Source organism: Rhinopithecus bieti, unplaced genomic scaffold (assembly GCF_001698545.2).
Source record: "Rhinopithecus bieti isolate Rb0 unplaced genomic scaffold, ASM169854v2 scaffold_21649, whole genome shotgun sequence".
Lineage (NCBI taxonomy): Eukaryota > Metazoa > Chordata > Mammalia > Primates > Cercopithecidae > Rhinopithecus > Rhinopithecus bieti.
The window spans coordinates 5037101-5057582 of record NW_016811584.1 but is presented as its reverse complement, the minus strand read 5'-3'; the positions used below and the strand labels follow the sequence as shown (position 1 = coordinate 5057582).

Genomic DNA, 20482 nt, shown 5'->3' with positions numbered 1-20482 from the left:
CCAGTTCGAGCTTCCCAGCGGCTTTGTTTACCTACTTAAGCCTCAGCAATGGCGGGCGCCCCCCCCCCCGCCCCGCTGCTGCCTTGCAGTTAGATCTCAGACTGCTGTGCTAGCAATGAGGGAGGCTCTGTGGGCGTGGGACTCTCCCGGCCAGGTGTGGGATATAATCTCCTGGTGTGCCCATTTGCTTAAAGCACAGTATTGAGGTGGGAGTTACCCGATTTTCCAGGTGTTGTGTGTCTCAGTTCCCCTGGCTAGGAAAAGGGATTCCCTTCCCCCTTGCGCTTCCCAGGTGAGGCGATGCCTGGCCCTGCTTCAGCTCTCGCTGGTCAGGCTGCAGCAGCTGACCCGCACCGATTGTCTGGCACTCCGTAGTGAGATGAACCCAGTAGCTCAGTTGAAAATGCAGAAATCACCGGTCTTCTGTGTCGCTCACGCTGGGAGTTGAAGACTGGAGCTGTTCCTATTTGGTCATCTTGCTCCGCCCCCCAGGAATTATGATAGTATTAATAATTTATGGGTTTGTTGGAAAGATTGAGTAAGTAAGAGTATGTACAAAAGTGAAATGGTGATTTGGGCCAAAGGAGGAATGTTTAACAACTTTCTTTGAAGCTAACCTTAAGTTGCTACACCATTTTTAAGGACAGATTTTGGTCTAGGTGTGGAGAAATGGTTCTACTTTAAAAGGCAAAATGTAGGATGAGATGGAAAAGTTTATCTAACACCCTGAGGTATAGTTATATCTGACCTCTTCTGTGCTCCCACAGTATGCCATACTGATTTCTACCAATAGCATTCATCTCTCTATGTTGTAATGATCTGTTTACACTGCATGGCAGTTTGGGACATTACAATGTGAACTCTTCAAGGTCAGCTACTCTGTCCTGGTCACCTTAACATCCTAAGTCCCAGCATAGATCATGGATTGAGAGGAGACTGCAGTGTTGGGATGGATGAGTGAGTAGGTTGCCAGCCCAATCCACTGGCTAAATCACTCCCTGATTTTTAAAGTCCAGTTTAAATCTCATCTGCTCTAAGAGGTCGCCTTTGGTTTTCATCCACTGTGAGAAATCTCCTTGTCAACTATACAACCTAAGTTATAACTATTGACCTTCACTTCCTTTAAAAAATATTACTACTAAAAAATCTCTCTAGATTATAGGGAGAAGTGGTAACCAGTTCCACAAGTTTTCACACATGATATGTACTGGATAAAACATTTATTCAATTCAATATATTAAGTTTAAGTCTTTGAAGGTTATCCTACATGTTGGCTAAGAAATCTTGACAGAGGTGATAATCCCAGGCAAACAGTACCCAGAAGTAAATGTGTCCTTATAGCCTATGTATAATATGGAATTTACCCATTAACAAAGCCTAAGAGGCTCCAGATTACATTATATTGCATCTGTCATATTATTTTAAAACAATTGGCATATAAAAAGTGGCATTAGAATTACAAAAGCTATCTGCTGTTCTTCAAATTAATTTGCTTTCCCTGAGTTGTTTTTCTAGGAGCAACATGCAAACAAGCAAAACTGACAAATAATAAGATTTTTTTATGGCATTGAAAAAAAAAGCTTTTGGATGTCATTGATATTACTAAATTTACATAGATACATAGGTTGTCTGATTCATTCCATCAGTTTTCACAGTAAGCCATTGTTTAAGTGAAATGTCTTCCTTCCGCACTGAGTTGCTGTGTGTGAACATAGCCTAATACAGCACTTACGGACTTCGTTGTAAGCTTGCATGGTTGTCACCCTTGCTGTGGTTTGGTGAAGCCAGGCCTAAGGGAGGGTGTAATTTAAAGCAGGGAGGAGGCATATGGGGAAGGGTCCCTTTTAACACAGAAAAAGCAACTCTGTGGGAGTGGAGGCTGGCAATCTGCTCAAAGGAAATGAAAGGAAATTCTTCATTTCTAAATGGTTCATTGACCCATGATAATAAAGCAGGCCTGCCAAAGATGGATAATTATCTTTTTAAGTATCAGATGCCCTGTGGGTGAAGGCCTCCCTACTCCTCTCTTGAGAAATGAACTCCGATTTTAAAAATGCTTCTTTTCATAGTTTACCATTGACATGAATTTCCTGATTATGAGCAAAATTAATCAGTTTCTTCTTTCTTTTCCCCTCTTTCTTATGGAAATCAGGCCTGACCAGCTGAGCTCAGTGTGTTTCCCCTTGGGCTCTGAGTTCTACCAATAGTGGAATGGGATTGATATTCTAGTGAGACTAGCAATTGCAGAATTATGGTTTTATTATGCCCCTTAGCTGCTTAGCTCCAGGCAGGAGCATGGTGTCTTAAAACAACAAGAAAAAAGAAACAGAAAAACGTACAAGAGTTTATTTATCTTGTTAGTATCTAAAAACTAAACAAATATTTGTGTGTATATATATATATATATATATAGTGCGTGTATATACACACATGTGCATACATATGTGTATAGTAACTGAAATGTTATCGATGGTGTAACAGTGAATATTGATTTCCTATCAATAATTAATCAAATTTCTATCCTTTTTTCTCTAGATCTTGTATGTTGCTGAGACTAGTAATGTAAATATGTTGCCTTGTCTAACTTGCAGAATGCATTAAGAATGTTTTATTTGAATAACAAGACAACCTCTTTCTTTCTGATTTAACTTCAAATATCTTCTTTTGGATTCTAAAAAAAAAAAAATCAGTCTAAGGAACTCTTGTCATAAATTGCTTAACCACATGGCACATTTCTTAGTTATGGATAAAGTTCACTATACATTTTCAGAATGTCTACACTCTGTTTTAAAAATAAAATAAACATCTACTTTTGTATGTTCATTGCATAGTTCTCTTATTTACCTAAAGAGATAGTTTAAATTAAAAATGTATCACCATGTTCTATCTAGAGAAACCAAGTGGATATTCCAGTTGCTTCTTCAACCTAGTGCCTTTGGTGGCTGAAGCGGACACAGCTTTAGAATAGGGGTCAAGAGATAATGGTCTAGAATAGATCTTGCCTCCTGGCATAATTATCTCACCATACACTTGAGTCTTTCTGTACATGTATGTCCCTTTCTTTTACGAGAAATTCTTCTGTGTACCACAGCTTCTCCTTCAAAGTGTAATTATCCATGTATGGAAGCTCTCTTTGAATTCTTTGGAGTTCAGTGGATGGTAAATATCTGTTTCTTCATTCCTTAGTCTTTGAGAATTCAGGCCCTGGTCCAAGAGGATTCAGTCCTGTGGGTATAAACTGCTTGGTTAGAACACTAGCCAAAGCCAGTAGCATGGACCTTAACAGATCTTGCTACAGATGTCCTCGTGTGCCCGCTGCGGCCAGTGGAGCGCTTCCACGACCTGCGTCCTGATGAAGTGGCTGATTTGTTTCAGGTGACCCAGAGAGTCGGGACAGTGGTGGAAAAACATTTCCACGGGACCTCTCTCACCTTTTCCATGCAGGTGAGTGTACAGATTACTCAGAAATGATTTTTCTTCCTTTTCAAATCCTGACATTGGGCTTGCTCCTCCTGACATCTCACCAGAAAGGCAGATGTGATTGTTTGTATTTTATGTAGCAGCCAAAAAAAGACATTATTAATGCAGGGCAGCCCTACTGTCCATCGGCCCCAAGATGGACCTTGGAATAGCGTCCAAGGTGATGTCTGAGGCTTCTTTACCAAGCAGGTGGGAGTAATGGATAAGTGATTTAATGGACATTCAGACATTCCAGATTGCTTACTGGAACTGGGACTGGAGAAATCATTTTCATTCCATGGTAACTAATTTTTGAGCACTGCATGGACAAAGCCCTGCTCTAATTCCAGGGTGGCAGTGATATGCAGCTTAGGTTGGGCCTTACCTTTTGTCTATCTTTAATTCAAGCTGCAGAGGTTGATCACAGATTAGTTAGAAGCTAGATTGATTGGTTGGGTGTGGCCTACTAACCAGTAAAGAAATCAGATCCCCAGTCACTGGAGATTTTTAGGCAGAGGTTGAACCAACACTTCTCAGGTTGGGAGAAGGATGTCCATGGTGAGTCATCAATAGGGAATTGAGTAAATCCGTAGTAACATACCATGAGCTCCTTCAGGTCCTCTATGGAAAGGGCTGGGGTGTCAATACATAAAGTCCTTCATGGCTCTGAAATTGGATGACTCTGTAATTGCCCTTTGGAAGGACACACTTTCAAAACGTGGGGATTCTGTACTCAGCCTGTTAAACTGAATATGTGTCATTCTTCCTCCCCTCCTCAGCCATCTACCATAGAGCTTCAAAGAGACCAGATAAAGAAAGCCAGTGTTTTCAGGTTATAAAGGCTCTGACTAAAAGTGCTCATCTTCTCAAACAGATTTTTTTCTTTCTTTTTTTGCTGCCATGTCTGTGTTAAGAGTAGCTAAACTTCCCCCAGTGCTTTGTGTGTGTGTGTTGTATATCAAACCATCTGAGTCACCTCTAGGTAGGGAGTTCAGCTCAGGGTGGGTTTATCAAGCTTATGTTGCAAATGGTGTTCCTAGAGAGGCCAAACGAAGGCAGTGAATGTAAACCTCTGTTAATGTTTAGTGAGATACAATAATAAAAATCACATTTATAGGAAATGACCATTGCTGGTTATGAAACATGTTTCACTAGAAAGATAATTCCATACATGTAAGAGCTGACTTGTGTTACCACCTAGAGTACTTTCGTATATGCAATGTGGTCAAACTTTTTTTTTTACTGTAACTTACAACAAGATATATATTTATTTCAAAATCACGCATGTCCCCCCTGACACGCATATATGAAATATATGCATATGCCCATATTGATAAAGGAAACCAGAGTTTCGCAAAACAATGTTTACTCATTCTGTGCAGTCTAATAGTTTTTATTCTGTTAAGATCTGATTTCTGGCTGGATGCGGTGGTTCAAACCTGTAATCCCAGCACTTTGGGAGGCTAAGGCCAGCAGCTCTCTTGAGCTCAGGAGTTTGAGATTAGCCTGGGCAACATGGCAAAACCCTGTCCCTAAAAAAAATACAAAAATTAGCCAGGCATGATGGTGCATGCCTGTAGTCCCAGTTACTTGGGAGGCTGAGGTAGGAGAATCACTTGAGTCCAGAAGGTCAAGGCTGCAGTGAGCTGCCATCATGCCACCACACTCTGGCCTGGACAGCTGTGTAAGACCCTGTATAAAACAACAACAACAAAAACAACAAAAACACCTGATTTATTTTGTTTGTAATGCTGATTGCAACCTATTACGTTGACTTCATGACCCACTAATGGGTTGTGACTCAAAGTTTGAAAATCCCTGATATACACAGTTGTGCTTAATCTTTGCCATAGCAGGGCAGGAGTTCTCACCCCATCAGTCAGGCTTGTAGAGGTAAACAGACCTGGCTAAAGTTGCAGAAGCCAAATTCTATTTTGGAATTTCTGGTTGTGGAGCCATTGCTTGTTTTGCCATCTCAACCAATTGAGTATCTGCTTTTGCTTTTTATTATGGCTGGTTACTTGGTGAGTTTGCTCATTTTCAACTAAGCTTCAGAAACAGAGAAAGGGAACCAGGTTGGGGAAAGGGTCCAGCTACAATGAACACTACCATTGGTCGCCCCCAAGGTCAGAATAGCCAGAGAGGACTCTTCCCATATGAAATACCCCATATTCTTGCTTAATGGCTTATGTTTACAGCAGATTTCCTGAGTAGAAGCTTAAAGTAATCAGACTTTAATTAAACCACATCTAAAGATAACCAAAAGGTGTGATACTTCACCTCCCCAAACATTTTCAGCCTTCCTTTAATGCACTTAAAACCATAGCCAAGAGCAAAGAGCATGAAAAGTAGCAAGCAGTTGGCTTGCTGGATAATTTATATCATTTTTACACATAACTTCTCACTTACTCTCAGGCGGAAATGGAGAACTGTCTAGTCCCACACATTTGAAGCCAGTGGTCCCCATGAGAATACTATAAATTAACACACAATGAAATTGCATCTAAATTATTAATGGGTGATATTTCTGAATAAGAAGGAGATACCATCTATCTATTCTCACCTCTGTTGGTTTTTTCCTACTTCTAGGATGGCCCCGAAGCTGGACAGACTGTGAAGGTGAGTGCTTATTATGTGCATACAAATTAATAAGAGGTGATTATGAGAACTAATAAAAAATCACAATGAGTCATTTGCAGCACATTGCTGTTTCATTATGTTATCTTCGAGGTCAGAGAGACCCTCAGTGTTATAGCCATAAATCCTGACATTATAAACTCTGCCAAACAATATGTTTCCCATTAGTTTACAAGACATTTACTTTTAGTAGTAAAATTATTATTGTGCAAATGCTAAAACAGAAACTAAATCAAGGAGTCCGGAAACAGAAGTCAAAGTGGTTCATGTGAGGGAGTGTCTAGGAAATAGCATGTGAGCTTCCTGTGGGTTTTTGCAGCCCCATGTTAAGCCTGGGGTGTCTTTGACACACCTTTGCTTCTTGACATAGTCTGCTTTTGCTTCATTGTTCTTGAGTGTAGGGATAACCGCAGCAGTAGCATCAAACTGCCTCCCTTCCTTCCTGTCTCTGTGCTTCTCTCTGTTCTCCTTTTCGTCACCCCCACACCTACTCTTTTCCTCCCTATGTACTTAATACCAAAGTTCAAACCTAATAGAGTCAGTGGAGCTCAAAGATGGGTTTTTAAGTGTGCTAGGAGAAGAAAGGAGGATTTATTAGGATAGTCTCTGCTTCTGTAGTAAAAATAAAATAATAAAATTCTGGCTGATTCAGAAGCTGGGTTTCAACTCTTTTCATACAAACGCTAATTCCTATACAAGTAGATCCTGCACCTAAGTCATAGAAAAGGCTCTATTTTTGGTGCTAGAAGTCAGACGTAAGTCAGGCTGGGATGTTAATGTTACACTTTGTTGAAATAAAGTTTAATGGTTCAAAGACTAGCTGTGAGTGGATAAGGTGATGCCCACACAAACAATGCCAAATAAACATAAGTTCCCTTTTGATCTTACTTTACTTTTGACTTTGACACAGCTATTCTGGGACTTTTAAAATAGAATCTCTGGGAAATACCTCTAAGAAGTAAAAGTTTATGTAGGGACTGCCACCATATGAGCCACCAAATTCCTTATCATAAAAGAGGGCTAGCCTCCTAATTGCTCTACACACAGGGTGTGGTGGTAGACACAGAGACTTTCAGCTTTCCTCTATCCCACTGTCTCACCTCCACGTGAGGCTCTAAATATACAGATGCAAAGAAAGGATTTAATACCTGTGGCTTGTTTTTGAAATCAATTCTTGAAATGCAAAACACAAATGTTTAAACTTGGTTCTCAGATTTTTTAAAACTCAGCATTCAAATGTAAATTCCAACTATACTGGATTGGTTAGATGCACTATGCAATATCTATTTGATGGAATTCCTTCAGCCATTGAAAGTCATACTGTCGAGGCATAGCTAGTGACACGGGAGAATGCACAAACTGTATTAAGTGGAATGCACAGAATGATAATAGGTACATAGTGAGCGTAGCTGAAACTTATATGAATAGATAGGTTATATGATCTCAAAATTTCATTTAGCTATTCTAAAGCGGGGTAGAAAATATTTGCTCTGCAACAGGCTCTGAATAGAGAGACAGAAAGTAGATTAGTGGTTGCCAGGGACTGGGACGAGGAAAGAATGGGGAATGATTCCTAAAGGGTACAGGTTTCTTTTAGGGTAATGAAAACGTTGTGGACTTAGTGGTGATGGTTGTGCAACATTGTGAACATAATAAAGCCACTGAATTGTACATCTTAAAGTGGTGAATTTTATGACATTTGAATTATCTCTTGACTAAAAATAATACACACGCACACACACACACACACACACACACACACACAGACACACACAAAACAAATAAGCAGTGAGCCTAGCTGGGCTGATAACTATGGCTATAGATTATGTAGCTCCAATAGTAATTACTTTTTAATGTCCCAATTATCTGGCCAAAATGTGTAATGTTTTTGTTAGCATTGATGGTGATGATGATGGATTAATTCTTAACATATAGTACTTATATATGAATTGTTAAATGTGGTTATTGTTATCACCACCCTGATTATTTAGCTTAAGTTGATTTTTTAAAAACAATTCTGTTTTCTAAATCAGCAGATTATGTTGTTTTGCACATCTTTCAACTGTTTCCAACCTGATTACAGAAGTCCCCTGATATGAATTAATGGGGATATCTTGACTCATTTGTAGAATATGGTGGTTAAAAGAAAATTGCCATACACACACACACACACACACACACACACACACACACGTAAAATCCCAGAGAACAATGAAGGTTCCAAAGCTGTCCTTTAGACAAAGTATCCATATCTAAAGTTGTTGAATCTGCTTTTCAAAATGTAATCTGTGTATCACCTGCTTGAAAATTAACTTTGATGTCAGTTAACAACAACAAAAAGTTGATTCTCAGGTCTTATTCTAAACCTACTTATTTAGAATATTGTGATTGGGGCTTGGGAATCTTCATTATTAGCAAGTACATCCCTTGATACATATTTGCCAGCCTCAGTATTGTATGATGATAAAATATTGAGTGGCAGTGGTCACATAATTATGACCCCTGGAAGCCAGTCTTGCAGTAGCCAGCCCCTCTAGGGGACAAAGCAGCATCTTTAATATTCAGCTGTCCAGTTGTGAAAACTACAATTCAAGACTCTGAGCATTTCATATTTTGAAATTCACACAGTTGCACATTTTAAGGCAGCATTTGACAACCTGCCATGGAAAGCACAGTGACTGTTCTCTTCATCTTTGCCTCCGTGTCTCATTCTTGATATTCTACCTGATCCCTGGGTTCTAAACCATTTTTGTCTCATGCTGAGTGGTAATAGCAATAAGCCCGGTAATGGTCTTTGCCCCTGGAGCACCTGTTGTTATTGTTAATGAAGGTGCACCACTGAGTTAGCCTCTTGAACATGATACCACTGTAGGGTTTTTTGTTTCAGGGCCTTTAAATTCTGCTTTGCAAAGAACAAGCGTGGCCTCGCTTACTCAGTAAGGCACTTGTAGTCAGGAAAGGGAAATATCGAAGTGAAAAAGTGACCTCTTGTTTCACAATTGATTATTAACTCTCCTTTTTGTGTTTAAAAGTAGTAGAACCCTGCCATCCACAAGGTGATTATTGCAGCAGTTTGATGTCCTGCAGGCTTGAGAAGTAATCTTTTTCTTTCATCTTCAACCGTACAGATCCAAACAGCCCCCCCGACCCTTCATCTGAAGTAGCTCTCTTACAGCCTCTGCTCTGTGTCCTGGTGCATGATTTGATTTCTCTCAAGGTGTTCTTCGTTGTCTTTTATTTGTTTGGCTATGCACCTATACCTCTGTCTTTTCTGTAGTTCTTTGGGAAGGTAAGCTTGTGAGGACCTGGATTTTGTCATTGTTTATGATAGGTCTCAGGACGTGCTACCCCCAAAATATGCTAGCTCTGCATACTGAGTATTTTAAGGTGAAGGAAACTGAGAAAACTACAGAAGCAGAAAGATCACTCTCTGATCTTCTTCCATTTGTCTACCCTCAAGTGTGCCATTAAAGAATTATCTGACCTATCACCCCTGCAAGTAGGTCATAAGGCCCTCATTCCAGAGGAGTTCTGCCCTCTACTTACATGCCAAGAAGAATCTGAACAAATAGGCCTTGCTAAGTTTTCCCCAATTTATTACCATCAAATCATACTCTTTTATCATCCAATCATACCTCTGTATGACTGTCCATAAAAATACACAGTTGTCTTTAGGTCTTTATTTCTGAAGGCTCCCATGGCACATAAAACTTACATTAAATACATTTGTTAGGCTTTTCTCTTGTTAATCTGTATTGTGTTACAGGGGTCTGAGCCATGAACCAGGCAATAGGTAAGGAAATGATATGGCTTTTTCTCCCCTGTATTTCCTATGGCTATTTTGTGTGGGGAAGAGAATGATGATGATGATAGAACTTTGCTTGTTGCTTGTTGGAACAAATCTCGTAAGTTTCTGACTTTAGTTGACATGAGGTAGAAGGCGATATGTATGTGTAGTCCAGCATGCAGTCAGGGGTATTCCTGGAATCTCTATCAAAAGTCTCCTATATTCCAGGTGTTACTAACAAAGGCAAAATTTCCATGAATCAAGTTTTCAAATCATGTTCCAAAATGTAATTCCATCTAACCGAACCATTAAGGCAATATTCATTTCTTTAGAAGTGAAGCTGCTTAGTAAGTTTAATGTGAGCTATCTTTTAGAAAAATTGGTATGTACATCTTTGGGTGGGAGGCGGTTTTAGGTATATTAAAGAGATATTTATTCCAGGCAGATAATCTGGAATGTCATAAGAACTATTTAGAGATTACGCTTGCTTACACTCTTCTATATTTATGGTACTTGAATCTTCTACTTAGAAATTTAATTATTTAGTATTAATGCAGTGGGAAGTAGCTGTTAATAATTTTGAGATATTAGAAATTACTTTTAGATTGCTCTAGAAGAATAAGATAATTATTTATAGAAGTATAATTCAAAATTAAAGGAGATAAAAGGAAGCTCTTCTCTTCACTGAGAAGTTTCTGTGGTTCTAGAACAAATTTTCCACCCAAAATTTGGTAATCTTTCAGATTCATGAAAATGAGGACATTTTATCTCTTAATTAAGTCTAGTAGTTAACATACTTTGGCATCAGTCAGAGGTTCCATTAGGAATATTAGCCCCTATTAACTTCCTAACTGTGCACCTTTGGATCAGCCTTTTAGCCTCTCTGAACATCTCTTTCCTTGTTTTTGTGAATGCAGAAACCCTATCTATTATATTGAGTGATGGTGGAGAAAAACTGACATATTCATGTTCAGCAGGTGGTACATGTAGCAGAGATTGGCTAGGATTTGGACATGGATATAGAATCTGACCAGTCTATCCCAGTTCAAATCCCAGCCTTGCCACATCATGGCCCTGGGACCTTGTACATGTTTCTTACCCTTAATCTCAATCTCAGTTTCTCATCTATAAAATAGGTTGCAGCTAGGCTTTCAGAGGATGTAACTAGCATTGAGGTGGTTTGTGGTCCTACCAAATTCGCTTAATTATTATACACTGAATTCTCTTGCTATGAATGACTTCCTTGTGGTTAAATTCTTGAGAAAACTTTACTCTGATTATATGACTTGTGCTATTTGAATATCTTATTTGAACTTATTATAAAAATGACCTTATTATAAACTTATTATAAAAATTTTCAATTTCTTGAAAATTCAGAAATCTGCCTTCTTAATTGGGGAAAATAATACTGGTCCTCTCTGTCCGAACATTTTTAGCCTCTGGTGTATGCGTAGATGATCATGAGTAAGTCGGGGTTATAAATTGATAGAATACTTCACAGTTACCTAAAGAAGGTAGTCATAGGACAGAAACTTGCCTGCCCCACACTTTGCTGACTCACTAGTTATGACGTGGGGCCTAGGACTCTGTCCTAACAGACACCACAAGTGATTCTGATGGACACTTCAGTTTTCCGAAGCTGCTTTCCTGAAGGAGTGATAAGAAGCAGTTGTAGGGGCCGCTGCTCTCAACCCAAACCAATTTCTAGGAAAGATTTGGTGTGTACAGAAAGAGGGAAACCCATATCTTGAGGACAAAAATGATTTTTCACTGTTACTTATTATTTTCATTTGGAAAGACACTTCAAGAGAGATGTAATTTGCTAAAGGACTTTTATCCTTTCATTACAGACGTGGTGAACGGTGCCTTGACTATGTTAATACCTAATGCATGTATTTACTGCATGAAGAATTGGTATCTTCAGGATGCTGTAGCTTTTATCTTATAGAATTGCCTTACAATTTGCATCTCTGCTCTCAGAATGAATCCAATTTGACTGAGTTGGTAAACTAAAAACCACTGCAGTGCTCAGGGGATGGGTTTGGGTGTACATGTGGGAGTGGATGCCTTTGAGAAGTGTTGAGGTTCCAAGCCCTTTCCCTCTGGCATGTAAATGTCTCTGACTTCCCCTCCCTCGCCCCCTCCTGGTGATCTGAGGCAAAACCCCCAGTCCCCAGCTCTCCAAGCAGAAGGGGCTGGGGGCCTGCCTGCCTCCTTTGGGAAACTTCCTCCCTCCTACTAAACCCTCAAGCCCTTTCCTAAGTAGATATCAAATCTTTGAGTGTTTCCATTTCTAGTTTGCTAACTTTGATTTGCATGATGCCATTTGGATCAAAGCACTGAAAGAAGAATTAACCAAGTTCCCTAGTATTTTCACATTCTTGCTTACTTTTTCCCTGTTCATTCGAACTCATGGGCAGCTAAGGTGAATGGGATGGGAGAGATCCTGAAGCAGGGATATGGGTGAGAAGAAAATGCAGGGAAGTTACAGCTTAGTGATGAAGAGTGAGGACTCTGGGGCCAGACTACCTGGTTTCAAACCCAGAGCTGTCGCCTTTCTGATAACCTTTCTGAGCCCCCACATTTATTCATAAATTTAGAAAATGGAGGTCTTAAGAGTATCCTGTCTCCTGGGAGTGTTGTGAGGACCAAATGGATTAATGCATGTAAATCCCTGTAAAATAGTGCCTGGCACATAGTCAAGTCTCAATACATGTTCACCATTAGTTTTATAATTCTTATGTCAGGCCTCACAACAACCTGCAAAAATAGGCATTAATATTGTACACTTAGGGAAACTGAGGTTTAAAGAAGTAAAATCACATACTGGAAAAGCACAGTTGACAGATAGTGGAATTGGGATTCAAACCCGAGCCTATCCAAAATTCCAACTCTTCATTATATCATATGACCAGACTGTTCCTAAAAATACTCTGTATACTGTAATCACAGTGGAAGATGCTCAAGCACAGGTTTTGTAAATATTTTGTCACCCTCGACAGATATTTATCTGTATTATTTTGCTCTGCTTGGAATAATGTTGATTTCCATCTAAAAATATCCAGAGGGCAATCCCTGTTTAACTGTATTACACAGGTGAAGCTTAACTAACCTAAATGCTGCTTTATTGCTGTATGTCAATTTATAGCAGAATTATATGCTTTTAGTGTTTAATTTTTCATTAGTACTACCAAACAAATCTCCTTAGTAATTAGAGGCCCTGACATACAGCAAAGTGGATAGTTGGCTGTTTAATTTATTTTGATATTTGTAATGCTAACACGTGGCACATATAGTAGGGACATTCAATGTTTTATAGGATTCAGTAAACTGTCTTTTGCACCTGAGGCTCAGAGCCTATGATTTCTACTTAATCACTGTGAAGTCAGACCTCCTGTGAAAGGCAGGTGTTTTGTAGACCCTAAAATACCACCTAAACGTAAGGCGTTATTATTCAGTCAGCTTCTTCCCTTTATTGATGTAGTAAGGCCAGTCACTCACTGTTGTCATTTTGCTATAGGATACTAGTGCTCAATAACTAATCGTTGAAGGAGCCACTACTCCGCCTCACCATTTTGTTATGTGTGTTTCAAGCCTAGGAAGCCTAGGAAATCAAATGTAAAAATCTCTAACTCCAGGTAATCCGCTCATTCTAATTTCAAAGTTTTAAACCTGTGATATCTAAATAATTGGCTGGCCAAACTGTCAATTCTGTAAATAAATAAATAAATGCAGCCCAATTAATCATGTGCAAAGATTCAGTACTTTTGATTAAATATTAGTGGCCAATTCAACCTCAGTAGATGAGCCATTTGTTTTATTTATATTTTTTTGAGACAGAGTCTTGCTTTGTCACCAAGGCTGAAGTGCAGTGGCGCGATCTCGGCTTATTACAACCTCTGCCTCCCTGGTTCAAATAATCCTCCCACCTCATCCTCCTGAGTAACTAGGACTACAGGCTCGAGTCACCACATCCAGCTATTTTTTGTATTTTTAGTAGAGATGGGGTTTCACCACATTGGCCAGGCTGGTCTCAAGTGATCCTCCTGCCTTGGCCTCTTAAAGTGCTCTGGAACCATTTGTTTTAGACTACACCACATCCTTAAATACAGAATGGGGAATGAAAGCCCATATAATAATGTGTGCCTTGATTGAAATTGGGCCTTTTAGCTGAAACAGATCCTAAATGTTGCAAACTTTTGATTGGGAGTTACTGACAGCAGGAAATAATAAAAGAAAATAACAGGTTGCTTTTAGATTGCCCAATAAATTTATAAACATGTAGATCTATATATGGCTTAGAAGGAAGGACACAGATAGCATTGAGCTCTGGGTGGAGATAGTGAAGGGAAGCAGCGCAATGTGGGATGTGAATTGTACCCAGGGGTTTTGGCTTTACAATGTTTTGTTTTTAAATTGGGTAGTGTGTACATGGTTGTTGATTCTGTTATTTATATTTTAAAGTGCATTTTAAAAGAAAAATCAAGGGCCCCATTTGAAGACCTTTCCATTAAGAAATGACTATTATAATGTATTCTCTTTGCTTTATTATCTTCAGCATGTATAACTAGTTCTCATGCCTCCTATTTTCAAATCTCGAGGATGGGGCCCATGAAGTCGCTTTTTAAAAGGTCCACAGTCGATTCTGATGGTTACCCAGATATATCAACTGCAATTTCATTTATTTTATAAATATATTTTGATTCTTGGTCTAGATGACCTGGACTTGATTCTTTTTCGATACTCATCTCAAATTATTCAGTCCCCTTCAGGCGCTCCTCTTTACCCTTTATGCCAAAGTCATTAATAAAGTAATTCTCAAGACACAAAAAGCAGCTGGAAAAGGTAAGGATTTCATGGCTGAGCCAGGGTCAGATGGAAACCAGCTGAATGAATAATAGACAAGGCAACCTGCAGAGCCACAGACATGGAAGAATTAGAATAATGACCTTCCTGAGGACATTTGAGTGAAAAATGTTGGGATGGTGAGACTCTGTAATGGCTCTCAGGCCAAACATGGTGAGGAATCCTTTCCCTCCTTCTAAGTCAATTATGTTAGTGCTGGGAAAGGGTCATTTTGAAATTTTAACTTCACATGTCATGAGGCATCCATCCTACCTCTAAGGGTCTAATAGAGCCCTTCTCCAAAGAAGCCTCTTGTTTACCAAAATCAGGGAAATTGAAGCATATATCTTTGGAAGCCTTCTCAATCAGATTAATCCTAAACCTCAGGAGAGAAGGGGGAAAATAAAAAGAACCACACACACACAATGGTTTGAAATCCTAGGCTTATTCAACATAAAGATAATATTACTGGATTCCAGTAATGAAAACTTCCATTTCTTCCCCTGGTAGTTTATTCTTTTAAACAAGTTTTCCTTGTTCCTGACGTTACATGAAAAATGAAGATGGAATTCTTTAAGATGTTGACCTTGCCTAGGGTGGTTGAGAAGAATAAACAACGTTGAGTTAACAAAGTGAACACACCAAATATTCTTTTACTCTGTGGTGGAATTCATTTATCCTAATGTTCACATTCAAGTCTCCCACTCTGGGGTCCATGTATCAGTACCTGTTCCCCCACAAAATATTTTCTTATCATGCTTTCCATCCTGGTGCCCTGACAAACAGCTCAACAGGGGCTTTTATTTGCGCTTAAATTCGTCTGTTGGTTGTAAATGGTATAAATTCCCAGATGTAATCAGGTTCTAGCAGTATAAGTTTGATGAAACTGTTTGGCCATGGAAGGAATAAATGTGACTCCAACCTCTGCTCCTCTATCAGATGACCATCGATGCATCTCACTCTTAAGGAAGAGACTCAGAGCCTGGGATAATTCAAGAAAATCCCAGAGGGGCAAGTGACCTTGAAAGTCACCTAGCATCATCTACTACTTGACAGTTAATCACCCCTGTAGCATTGAAGTCTGTCTTTCATCTTCCTCTATACCTGGAAACTCAAAGCACTGTGAGGTAGCTGCTTCCAGTTCTGAATCGCTCTGATTTCGATTTCCTCACTACCAAAGTAGTCTGTTCCTCCCTTCCAGGAAATGAGCATCCTGCCTACTCATGTTTTTCTATCTGGCATTCATTCATTAATTTGTTCTTCTATCACCTACTATGTGCCAGATATCGTCACAGGCCCTGAGAACCTAAGAAGAATGAGACATAGTCCTTGTTTTCAAGCACAGACTTTGAAATGAACACCATAATGGAGGAAGGCTGAAAAAGTTGTAGAAGTTCTATAGTTAATATTAACTTATTACTCCAATAAGTGTTTATTGAGTGCCTACTATGTGCCACGTACTCCCAGGCACTGGGTTTAACTGGAAGGCAAGACAGCCAAGGAGAAACTCTCAGCATATTGTCTTTTTCACCTTACGTGAAAGGGAACAAATAAAATATTGCAGATTTGGGTTAATATTAGAAAACCTAAAACAAGGCGTTGTGAAATGGAATGACATGGTGGAAGGGGAATGAGGTGGTGTGGCTACTTTAGATGGGGTGGTCATCAAAGGCCCACTGAAGAGATAACCTATAAACTGAGAACAGGGAATGACAGGGGCCCAGCCAGGTGAAGAGCTGGAGAAGAAAGACCATTCTGGGAAGAGGAAATGGCAGTGGGAATGAGCTTGGCATATTCTAGGAAATGGTTGAAGACCAGGTGGCAGAAATTTAGTGTAGAGAGAGTGGCGGCAGGAGAGAACTGTGAAGAGGTAGGCAGGGAGCTGTTACACTGGGACTTATGCTGTGGTAAGGAATTGTAATGCAATTTTAAATGTATTTGATGTTTTGATGATACTCAGAGTATGTTTCAGGGCAGAGGGTATTTCACATGTGCTTATGATAGGTTTCCTAAATTGACTTGGTTTTTTAGTTTCTAAGCCCACTTTTCTGAACTTGAAGAACTTTCTGCCATGTATATCTTGGGCACTGTGGTTGTCACTCTAGCATTCTTTCTACCCTCCCTCTTGATTTAGTAGCCACAAAGTTAGGATGGGTTTGAGCTCAAGTTTAGCTCCAGGTGCAGACCTTGTTTGGTGCATGCCAGGGGTTGGCAGACTTCTTTTGTAAAAGGCCAGATAGTAAACATTTTAGGCTCAGAGGGCCAGATGGTCTTTGTCATAATTATATAACTGACTTTGCAGCACAAAAGCAGCCACAGAATATATGAAAATGAATTGTCACAAATGAGCATGGCTGTATTCCAATAAAACTTTATTTATAAAAGCAGTTGGTGGGCCAAATTTGGCCTGAGGGCTGTAATTTGCCCATTCCAGTCTAAGTCAGTTGTCTCTGCCACAGTAATGACTTTCATTAATCTTTTCCTAAGCTATTTAGAGTGTAGGATTCCCTTGACTTTAGGAATCCTACACTGTAAGGGATTGGAGTCCCATCATCATGGAGGACTAAGATGCATTGGTTGTGGATGGGCTGTTTTCTCCCCTACTGCTTATGAACAAGAAAGCAGGTAACTAACAGCTTCTAGCAGTCATCTTATAATTTCTAGGGCATCCTGCCTCAGAACAAAACAGATGCTGAGGCTGGAATGGCAGAGACAGAAAGAAGCTGGATACTAGGTGACATTACTGGATTGTTGAATTAACCAGACTTGAAGCCTGCATTACATCTAGACATTTAAATTAGGTGATCTGGCCAGGCATGGTGACTCACACCTGTAATCCCAGCACTTTGGGAGGCTGCGGTGGGCAGATTACCTGAGGTCAGGAGTTCAAGACCAGCCTGCCCAACGTGGTGAAACCCTGTCTCTACTAAAAAAACAAAAATTGGCCAGGTGTGGTGGCCCACACCTGTAATCCCAGCTACTTGGGAGGCTGAGGCACAAGAATCGCTTGAACCCAGGAGGCAGTGGAGGTTGCAGTGAGCTGAAATTGAACCACTGAACTCCAGCCTGAAAAAATTAGGTGACCAATAAAGTCCTGTATTGTTTAAGCCAGTTGGAGTTGGAATTTTTGCTGTGTCTAACAGAAGACATGTTCAACTAGATTATCTACTCTAAAATATTCAGTTATTGTTGTTTCTTAATATGCTTAACTGGCAGTTTGAGTAAACAATTTCTAAAGTGCCTCTGCCTATCTGCAATACTCATCACATGCCAGTGGGAATCTTTGAGTGAAAGTCTGTGAATCAATGGCCCTAGAAGAGCTTAACTTCCAGTAGGTTCCCTCTGGTGCATGACCACACGGTAATTCCATTAACTTTAACGATGGTAGTGCTGCACAAAATGGGCCCTGTTAGTCTAGTCTCTCCTTTCTTTTTAGCATTAAATCTTATCCTGCAGCTAGTTTTTCAGGGTAAAGTATGTGTACCAATGTCATTCATTTCTTGCCCTTTATTAAAATATGCAGGGCTCTCTCTCCCAGGGAGGGAGTGCTAAGTGAGTACATTAAAAATGAATCCGCTGCCCCATTTGTCGACTGCGAGAAAACCCCAGAGTCAGAGACATCAATGGATTATTATTGATTGTTGTAAGATCCAATAAAATCATAAATATGGCTCAAAACAATTACTGTGGCCACATTAGCAAATTATCAGATCTATAACTTGCTTTGGAGCCTGGCCTCAGAGATTTAAATAAAGTGCCGGAGGGAGGCAAGTTGTATTTTAGAAATGTGACAACCAGGGCTGGGATAGAGAAATTTATGATTTAATTTGCTGTGCAATCTAATTGCGAATAACTATTGGATTTCTAAAAAGTGGACTTTGGTTAGGTTTAGGTGTCAGAAATAAACTGGAAATATGGGTCAGTTTATACTTCTCTGAAAGTCTGTAGGGAAGGGGAGAGGAAGGTATTCGTTGCAAGGAATGACTTTCTCAGGTGACCTTCCACCCTTCCCTCTGTGTCCTTATTTCCTGTGTTGGAACAATTGGATTATACCTGAGACTGGCTGGCTCTTTCCAGAGAACCGCTTTTTACTTCCTTCACCAAGTGTCAGTTTCCCCCTATTTAGAAATAAATCAATTCGAAATGAAATTACCCAGAGCATTCATTTTTCACCATCTAGTAAATGAATCTCTCTAAAGAACATGAGGTCCTCCCTTTTTGGTTCAGGCTTAATAAAATCCGTCTTTTCAGTGGAAGTGGTATAGAACTAGTGTCTCTGCCTTTCCTAGGCTTTTCTTCTCTGGTGGCTTACTAGGCAATATTTGCTCCATAAAATGTGTATTGGCACGTTCGTAGATTCCTGGGAGTATTTTGTGAAGATCTAACCTGAAGTCAAGCTGCCTGGTTTAAATTTCTAACCCACAGCAGGCTGAAGAAAAGCCTCCAATGGCATTGCATCAGCCACTGTAGCCGTTCATCTGAGGCCCTGGCCTCAGCTGCACTCTGATGACAAGCACACCAGTGGCTAGATTTTCAGGAATGGATTGGCTCATCTTTTAGCTCACTTTAGGAAAACAGAAAAGCAATTTGCACAAAGATAAAGCAGATTTCATAGTGATCTGTGTAGAACTGGCCAACAGATTTCTACAGGCAGTCAGCGAAAGCATGAAAACCCAGCTGAGAAATGATAAATTACTGCTAACTGTCCTAATTATCCCTTGATACTCTGTGTTGAAACCTGACTAAATTTTGCTGAAACTTACAAATAGGGAAGAAATTTAAGGTTTAAAAAATTATACATAATAGAAATACTTAAAAAAAATAGAAAGATAGCCACAGCAGAAGGGCTTATATTTATCACCCTGCTGTCTCCTGAGCCTTAGAAAAAGGTGGGGGTAGAGGGGGGTTATTAGATAAATTGTAATTTTAATTGCAAACCTAATTGATGATACTCAGCATGCTTATTAGGTCAAGGAAGACTATGAGTCAACTCCCAAGGTCATTACATTAATAGAGTAAGCATGTAATTTGTGAGAAGTTGATTTGTGAACATCACATTCTTCTCTTTAAACAGAATAACCAACATTAGTTTTTAAGGTTCACATACTGACTGTGTGTGTTTCTTTGTATTTTAGGACAGTCATCTTGTACTAACCCATCTTTTGGTTTTATAGTTATAGCTTTAGTGCTTTTCATATATAAATGCATTTCAAATTCCTCGAGCAATGACTAACATTTTACCAGCTGTCTTATTCCATTGTTGAGTAACCCCAGCTAGAATAGTTTGCTTTTTCATTTCCTTTCTTTTTATTATTGTGAACCAGCACTTTGTTTCTCTGAAATATTTGCCCTGTGGTCCTCTTTCAGACTTCTCTGGTAATTTGGATTGATTCTCTATTTCTTCTTCTACCTAGAAACTTTGTAGAAGTTGAAAGAAAATGTATTATTCTCCCTTTAAAGAATCATCAGTGCCTCTGGCTGTGTACATGGCATGATTTTTACCCTTTTCCCAAACTGGTTCCTCCAACCTCAGGGTTCTCTAGTTGATGACTGTTCTATTTTAAACGTGTTGCCTAGAATCACATGAGGGCATCTAGATGGTATAGGAACAAGTATTTATTGCAGTACTTAGAATATAGTAGGCTCTCGGCTGGGTGCGGTGGCTCAAGCCTGTAATCCCAGCACTTTGGGAGGCCGAGACGGGTGGATCATGAGGTCAGGAGATCGAGACCATCCTGGCAAACACGGTGAAAC

General features: G+C 39.6%; 1 protein-coding gene across 6 annotated transcripts in view; it reads left to right on the top strand.

Moving 5' to 3' along the window:
• Positions 1–20482, top strand: part of FHIT (fragile histidine triad diadenosine triphosphatase) — a 1104604-nt gene that overhangs the window by 831409 nt on the left and 252713 nt on the right. For all 6 annotated transcript variants that reach the window (XM_017894216.1, XM_017894213.1, XM_017894215.1 and 3 more), the window contains 2 exons: positions 3299–3444; positions 6049–6078. In XM_017894216.1, coding sequence (XP_017749705.1) covers positions 3299–3444; positions 6049–6078 — 176 coding nt within the window. The remainder of the gene's footprint in view (positions 1–3298; positions 3445–6048; positions 6079–20482) is intronic.